This window comes from Chaetura pelagica, unplaced genomic scaffold (assembly GCF_000747805.2).
Source record: "Chaetura pelagica isolate M959 unplaced genomic scaffold, ChaPel_1.0 scaffold676, whole genome shotgun sequence".
Lineage (NCBI taxonomy): Eukaryota > Metazoa > Chordata > Aves > Apodiformes > Apodidae > Chaetura > Chaetura pelagica.
In genome coordinates, this window is record NW_009953724.1 from 430,908 (window position 1) to 439,328 (window position 8,421).

General features: G+C 44.1%; 2 protein-coding genes across 2 annotated transcripts in view; one reads left to right on the forward strand and one right to left on the reverse strand.

The window, feature by feature from the left end:
- Positions 1-2,930: 2,930 nt before the first annotated feature.
- Positions 2,931-7,143, reverse strand: ZBTB8OS (zinc finger and BTB domain containing 8 opposite strand). Its single transcript, XM_010000565.1, has 7 exons — positions 7,056-7,143; positions 5,674-5,698; positions 4,845-4,966; positions 4,530-4,612; positions 4,109-4,161; positions 3,823-3,859; positions 2,931-3,153 (listed from the first exon to the last, which is right to left on the reverse strand). Exons 1-7 carry the CDS (start codon positions 7,141-7,143, stop codon positions 3,067-3,069), a joined length of 495 nt encoding a protein of 164 aa, XP_009998867.1. The 3' UTR covers positions 2,931-3,066.
- Positions 7,144-7,650: 507 nt separating this feature from the next.
- RBBP4 (retinoblastoma binding protein 4) overlaps positions 7,651-8,421 on the forward strand; it is an 8,539-nt gene continuing 7,768 nt past the window's right edge. The window contains exon 1 of the mRNA XM_010000567.1: positions 7,651-7,666. Coding sequence (XP_009998869.1) covers positions 7,651-7,666 — 16 coding nt within the window. The remainder of the gene's footprint in view (positions 7,667-8,421) is intronic.

Genomic DNA, 8,421 nt, shown 5'->3' on the forward strand with positions numbered 1-8,421 from the left:
CTGCTTCTTGTGGTTCAGAAAAGCATGAGTAGTTTAAAAGAACACGGAGCCATGGAGGGCAATGAACAGAGCACCTGTAGTGCACTGGGGTAGTATGAGTTTGCCTTTTCATATATGTCAACTTTTTGTACTGTGAATTTTAAACAAAGATACACTAACATGGTGCCAACCAAATAAAAGTCACTGGAAGTACAGGTGTCAGGATTTTTATTTTTTTTTTCTCCAGGGTTGGTGCAAGATTTGCTTAAACTCCTGTTTTTATACTAAGACAACAAAGAGGACAAGCCCGTTTAATTTCAGGGGAGCACTTATGGCTTTAGAAAGCCTCTCCAACTCATAAATTTAGAATGCTTAATGGGCTGCTCAACAGCATAAAAACATTTGTCTATGAGGACAATTTCCCTTAGAGTTTAAGCAACCTTTGTAATTGTGGAGTCTTCAGCTTTTAAAATAATTTTTCCCCCCAGTCATTTGGGTCAGAGAACCTTGCTCAAGAAACTGAAAATGCTTAGTACTAAAATTATAAAAAAAAATATCTCAGAATGCATAGAAGAAACATTCTGCCTGACAGCAGAGCCTGGTATGCACAGTTGGTGTGCTTGATAAAGAGCCACTGCTTGTTCTCATGTCTCATTTTGAGCTACATTTCCTTTCCTGTTAGCAGAATCTGTAGCCTGAGGTTACTGCCAAGCAAGCAAAAATTCCCAGTAGAGAAATTGAGAACAGTGATATTGGTTCACATCAAGGTCCTCCCTGTCTCCAACAGTTGCCGTTTACAGATACCTAGGGAAAAGTGAGGACAGGACACGCCTGTGTAATAATTCCCTGAGGCTCTCCCAAACTCCATGCATTTAGGGGAGTTTAGGGGGATTGTATTAACTTGGGATTTATATACTTGATAACCACCAGTGCACATCTTTTCCAAGCACTTCTCCACTCTATCCTCGTCCCAATATCTTGCATAAATACTAAGTATCCTTTGGCAAATACCTATACCAGCCTTATGTGTCACCTCCTTTGAATCTGCCTCCCAGAACAGTCACTGCAGCATCTCCTTGATCCCACAGAGACGCACACACACCACAGAACTTGCTCGTCTAAGGGCAAGAAAAGGAGGCTTTGGGGTTTAAGCGTGTTTTTAATTAGCCACTTTCAAGTATTTAACCACCCCAGGGGGGCCCAGCTCAGGGGGGGTGAGACCCAGCGAGGGGCTCCTGTCCTGCCAGGGCCCAACAGGCCTTCCAGGACACAGGCTGCTGCCTCTAAACCGTCCCTCCCACAACTCTGGAAACGGAACAAGGTGAATTTAATGCCTGTTTTATATGTACTTAATAACTATATATATATATTCATGTAGATGACTAACACTTAGACAACTCACGTTTTTCTAGCAAGTTCCCGCCGCTGTTCCTGAAGGCAGAGCAGCTTACTGCAGCCTGTCACTGACGGTACACACTGGATACCTCAGCACTTCTACAGTGTTGTAATTTTAGCCTCACAGGCGGTGCTTTTTTGCCCATTTTAGCCGGGCAGGGAGAAGGGAAGGGCCGGGCCCCCCCCCCAGCGCCGCCGCCTCAGGCTCCGCGGAGAACAAAGCCCCCCTCAGCTCGACGCCTGATTGGCTGGCCGCAGTCACATGACCCGGCCAGCCAATGACGTGTCAAAGCCGGGGAGGGGTCGGGGCAGCGTGGCCGGTGGGTCTGGGGGGGCTCGGAGGGTCTGGGGGCTCCTTGGCCCTCAGCTCCCCTTGTCCCCAGCAGCCCGGCCCCGGCCTCACTCTGCCCACACGTCGCCGGCGGCTGCAGGCCCTGGAGCTCCTCCCGAGAGGAAATTCAAACCGGTGCGGGGAAAGCCAGGCTTTGCTTTTGTACCATCTGTTTTTTGTTTAAAGAAAAAGGGTCTGCTCGGCGCAGCAGAGCCCAGCACAAAGCGAATCCGTCGGGTGTTGGAAATCCGCTGGCCAAAATGACACGCAAATCCGTTATCTTTCAGTCCCGAGTTTTATTTTAGCATTGCAGCTTTCTCTAAAAGGGATTCAACTCCTGAATCTTCACAACAAGAGACATAAAAAGTGCCTTTTTAAGAGGACTTTGCAAGATGAGGCCCTGCCTCCAGAGGTGAGGCACTTGTAGCATTGACAATTAAAAAAACTAGGCAGGTCAGGCCAGCAGGACCTTCCCTGTGCTCCTCTCACACTTAAATGCCAAGTAATGCACCTTGGCTGTCCTGCAATTGAAATAAAAACACTCTTAATTACTTTTGATTCATTTCTATTCAGTGAGCTGAAGTTCCATAATTCTTTGCCATGAGTCTGTATTGTCCTTTTTAAAGGAGCAAATGGCAGGGGAGAGGAGTCAAGTGCTTTTTTAAAAGAAAAGAATCAGCTTTCACAAGAGCTGGAAGTGAACCCACCCAGACCCCTGCATCCCTTGGCCACCTACTTTTCAGTGATAACAGGAGCTATTAGGATTCCAGGGTCACATGCTTTAGGATTTCACGTGGAAATTTATTTACAGCCATTCAGCACCACCTGCTGGCATGACTTTTTTTTTAAAAAAAACCTCTAGGAAGTGTGGTGGTTTGGGTTTTGAGTTGGTGTACTTTCTTAGGTGTACATTAAGCCTGATGCACTGCAGACATTTTGGACCTTGTCTGTAATATGGAGGAGGGATGTCACCTCATGTCAGAACACTTAAAATCATGCAGATGAAGATCATCTCCTGACACCCTACCAAAATATAGTATTTTAAATAGCAGCCCCACTAATTTCCCTATTTAGTTCCCATCAGCCTTCAACAGCTGCCTACTGCCATTCCTGAGAGACTTTCAACCCTTACAACTCACCACCACATAAACCCCAACTAGTTCATTTTTTCCTGGCATGCAGGTGTTTCTCTGTCTCCCCATCCTGAAGTCAAAACACAGGCTGACATTCCCCCCAGTTATTCCTTCAATTTATGACATGAATCGGCCAATTCCTTAGTTCCTTCCTCAGGAATTACAGTTTTCAAGAGACTTTTGCCAGCTGGTGACAAAGTATCCACTCGGATCCACACTTTTCTTGCTTTAAATATCAATGATGACAAAGACTTCTGGCTTTTCATCCTCACAGATCTGCATTGCTGAGTAAGTTATGGCTTTCACCTCTGTGCCCTGGAGAGAAAAAGACACAAAAAACTGTATTTTCTAAACTACATCCTCCATAGCAGATCATGTTACCACTGTTAAGTACCCAGTACTTCCCACCTTTTACAAATGCTACCCAGTTTCATAGTTTTTCTCCCCAAAAAGCTGTATTTGTTCAGATGAGTAAGAAAAACTGGCATACTTGGCCAGGCCAAATAGTGGCTTAGTGTCTCTTCCCTTATTTTATTGCCTTTTACTGTACAAAATCCTCCTCTCACTTCTGACATAATAGCAACATTCCCTGTGCTAAGACTGACCCAGCTGGTGTGGTGAGAAGGATTTGCTTCTAGTCCTTCTTTAGGAGGACAAAAATAAAAGGTAGTAACTAAGCAAAAAGCTGTGAATAGTGTGAAAACCAAGCCCAGTTAAACATGCTGAATATCGACTGGTTTACAGTGTCCTCAGCATCACAAAAGGAAAGGCAACTGTTGAGTTGTGAGGAAGCATCAGATGCTTGGATCAATAATTTCAGAATTACAAAAAAAACCCAGGTAAAAAGACCTTAAGGTTAGTGCCTGTGGTCCCATCCAGTGTTTATCCTGGGAGCTCTTGAGGACTCCAGAGATGTTTATTTAAAGACACCACCCCCCTCCCCACAATGCACAAAATTCACAATTTACAAAAACCACTGCATACCTGAGGGTGTTTGGGTAAAGAAAATTCTTCTCCCCACCTTTAAAAAAACACAGAAGAGAGGTGGTTGGAATTTTGGTAATATTGATCAAATGTTATAATTAGTTTCACAGATGAGCACAGAACAGTGAGATTTTAATGTAAAGCTTTGAAGGAAGAAAAAAAGAAGCCCCAAATCAATTTTTAGAAAGCATCAGGGAACTCCAGCACATCAACAGTATTTCAAAGTGGTTACTCTGAAAGCAACATGTAAAGGTATTAATTAAATCAACTGATCATTTAAGCTCACCCAATTGATCTTATTTTGAATTGCATTCGATCAATGTGAAGCACTTTCACCTCCTGCAAAGAAAGCCAGAGAAGAAATCTGTCAGTAACACCAGAAATTCTCAGTAAATCCCATTTATGAGGGTTATACTCCACTGTTTTAAGTGGAATCTAAAGGGAATTTGAGCAGCCTCAAAGAGATGCACTGCTACTTGGAACACAAACTGTATAATGGCAGGAAACAATTAGTGTTTGAGGTAACAAAGCTTAACAATTTGTTTCTCAAGCCTTTCTGGCCTGATATTTTCAGTTCTCCAGGTGTTGTGCTTCAATGTTCTGTTGTGTTCCTTTTTTTCCTATAATAACTTTGCATTCTGAGCTGGTATTATCAAAGAATAGTCTTGACCTGCAAATGGAGAAAATGACCCAAACAAAACACTTACCCTGGGTATAAAGAACTCATTAGCACTGAATTTATACAGCCACTCATCCAAGAAGTGGAAAAGAAGAGACAACATGTCATGTCCTGGTGGTTAAAGCAGAGAAGATCATCAGTTGAGGGTCTCAGCAAGAACACCCAAACATTTTAAAGAGCAGGTCAGATGTACAGCTTCTGTACTATTAGAAGACCCAGATCAGGGATGTTTAATTAGATTTTAATTAACTGCAACAATGCTACATGTAAAGATTCAAAATGTTGGCACCATTCTCCCTCAAGATTCATGGAGTTCCAATATAAAAAGCCAACACAGCCTCACCTTCTGCCTCTACCTCCACTGTATCCACAGGCTCCACGGTCTCTGTGTCAGTCATGTAGCCAAACATGGCCATGACACACTGCTCAAATGCTTCTTCCAAAGTGTCTCCCCAGGCATGTAGCCTAGAAACAAATGGGAATATTCACTAAACCATAACAAAAATTAATAAAAATCCCCAAAGTATTATGCAGGTGAGAAATCAGAACAAGAGAGTTCATGTAGAGGGAGTGAATTAACAAAAATACTTCGTTTTTTTACATCTATGTATTTGGGCAGATCACAAGAGATTTTCCTTCTTGCAGTTTGTATGAAGAGTTTCTTAGGAGAATATGGAGAACAAATGTTTTACCAAACAGGAAAGCTCCTGGAGGTGTTTAAGGCCAGGCTGGATGAGGCTTTGTGGAGCCTGGTCTGGTGGGAGGTGTCCCTGCTCATGGGACCTGATGATCTTTAAGGTCCCTTCCAACATTCACCATTCTATGATTCTGTTATTTTCCTTCTTAATATGGGTAACTGCTGTCTATAAAAGTGAACTACTCAGAAGCTTGATTTAAAAGGAAGAGGTTAAAAGATGATTTGGGAATTTTCAAATACCAGAGGTACAGCAGCAGCACCAGAGGAGTATTACATGAGAAAAGAAAACAAATGTGATCCTATTGTCTCCCAAAAGCAGAAACAAAACTGAGCTCAAAAAAACCCCAGTGTGTGACATTTCCTAGTTCTGTAGGGTGAACATCTGCAAGCAGTTTTCAACAGGTCCTCCAGATTTACATCAGTGAGAGAAACAATCAATCTGTCATACTGAGAAATCCCAGCTGCCCATACTTACTGCACATCTGCTGTGTGATCCAGATCTGAGGAGGAAGGGAAAAGAAAAGGCATGACATCACCAAACATGTTGTAAAAATCAGGATTAACACCCAAGGAATTCAGGTATTGTTGCTGTAACAAGAACTTCTTGCCATTAATTTTCAGATGACAGACAGTGATAATCTATTCTCCAGAATATCAGGAAAAGTTATCACAGTGGAATGTTGGATTATTTCTACCAAGCAGAGAAACAGTGTTTAATGTCATCATGCCAGGGCCCTACCTGCAGAACAGGCTTCTACAAGTTAACTGCAATAAAGAGAAACTTTAACCAGGAGTCAAGAGTTTTTGCTGAAGTCTGCAGGACTGAAAATTATTCATGCAGAGGATGAGATTTGCAAATATTTCCAGCTCAGCAAAGAAATCGACCTGTCCACACCCCAAAACACCCATTATGCAAACAGAATTTAAAAAAAACAACCCTACATAATACAAAATAGAAGGCAATCTTCACTAATAAAGTAGGATTAACTTCCCAAGCATGTATCAGATTTTCCATGAACATCATTTACATTCATTTAGAGGAACAAGAAAGATGCAAAATTACACCAGGTTGGCAGAAACAGAGCTAACTTGGGATGTACAATAAATGCCACACTGTGATAACTGTAACTGGAAGGTTGTTCTGATGCTGTTTAGATCATTCACACACCATTAATGGATTCCCAACAACAGTCTCTAAAGCAAACAAATTCCAGTGGAGATAAAAGAAGGATAAAACCTCTTCCAGAAATGGTAACAGAGTGACTATTGCAGTATGTCACCATATTCCTGCACTGCTATCAAATAAAGATCTGAACGTTTCCTAAAAATATATATTCTAACAGAGCAGCAGACACTGTCCTGGCTGAAATAGAAAACAGACACTGACTGGTCTCCTGTCAGCACCTGAAGCCCTTGGGCTGCCACCCACTTGCTTGACATCTTCTTAGAAGACATTCCAGGGGTGGGGAAAGGGAGGGATAATGATCTTTTAGAAAGGCAGATAGGAGAAAAAAACGCCACACAGCAAATCAACACACTCTGGAACATCAATTCCTGTATAAAAGAGGTAGAACCATGTGCTGCCTCGCTCAGAAACAGCTTGAAAGGGGGAAAGTTTTCCAAGGGAGACTTAACTAATTTCTATAATGATTTATTTAGCACCCATAACAACAAAGGCGTTTATCTGAGATAAAGAAATTCTAAGTATCTCTGTTAACTCAACTACAGCTTAAACACACACAGTTCCAGCATATTAAGAAACTCCATGTGCCTAAAAAGCCACTTCCTTCCCCTCCTGCCCCCTCCCCACTGCCCTGTCACACGCACGCGGTACCACCAGTGTTAAAAACCACTCACATTCGTATTTCTTGTTGAGGGGTGGGTACTTGGCTTTGATGGCCTTCTGCTCCTCCGTCAGGTTGTAATCCCTCTCGTCTGCTGCCATGGCTGCCGGGATGAGCTCCCTGGCTTCCTGGGGCAGGACACACGCCCCGGAGAGCTGCGGTAGGAACGGGAGAACCGCCTCTCAGCTCGGTCTTCCCACTCGGCAGCAGTTTGGTGACAGGCTCTGGTGTTTAAAACATGATATTAAACGCATGTTGTTTGCTGTCAGAACCGAGTCCAACCCTCCACCACTTGCCTCTAACCGATACATCACGTTCAGCCCCTGAAGCCGAGTCCTTCCAGGAAGCACCGACCCTTCCAGGAAGGAGTTTCCTCCCCCGTGTTTTGGGCACCATCAAGCATTTCACTCCTCCCCAAGAACAAAATACCATAATAAAGAAAAACGATGAGCCCACTACAGAGCAAGCTGACATCTGCATTGCCTCCAAACCCCAAGGTGTGGCAAGAAGATTTGTGGCCTTCTATGTGATTTTTCTTAAGGAAAAATAAGTCTGGTTTTCTCTTAGGAAGGAACTACATTTAAGGCTTCAACCCTAGAAGCACATGCATGGCAGATAGGATCTGTCACCCAAGTGCAAGGGTTTTATGTGCATCTTTTCTCACAGAATGTCTTTTAAAAACTGGAAAACAGATTAGCTTCAGACTAATTAATTTCCTTCAGCCTGGAGCTTCCCAGATCTCCAGGTACAGTTACCATTCCTTGCTCTTTCTTAGTGTTTTTGTGCATTACATTATTTATTGACAGCTGGGCCCAAGGCTTCCACAAATAATGTGAACGAGAGATTATAGCTGGCACATAAACACCATCAGGACTGCTTTGAAACAGGAGTGGTTCTTACTCTGAGACTACAAAGGATGGCCAGTTCCTATTTTCAGGTAAGCACCTAGGGATGTTGCAAAGTCTGAAATTGAGAAGCCAGCGCTGCTCTGAGGGGATAAACCCGGATGAACACACGCTGGGATGTGAAAGCTGCTCAGCCTTGCCTGCGGATGGTCACAGCTCCACAGCTGGTCACGCCACGTCCCCCAGGGCAGGCCACGCAGAACCAGCTGCATCCCAAGCAGGGCTCACTGCTGCACTGCGTCAGGGAAAAAGAAGGGCAGTTATTAGCGATCATAAACAATTAACAACCCAAGAAGACGCTGAGGGTTCCCCATTGGGGGGGGCCGCGAGGCCCAGGCCGCAGCCTCCCACACGCACCCACTCGGTCCCGACGCGCCCGCGGCGACCGGAGGAAAAAATCCTTCCCTCTTCCAAACCGGGGCCTCACCCCACCCCCCAAACCGCCCCCAGCGCCGTCCCCCCGGGCCGCCCCCG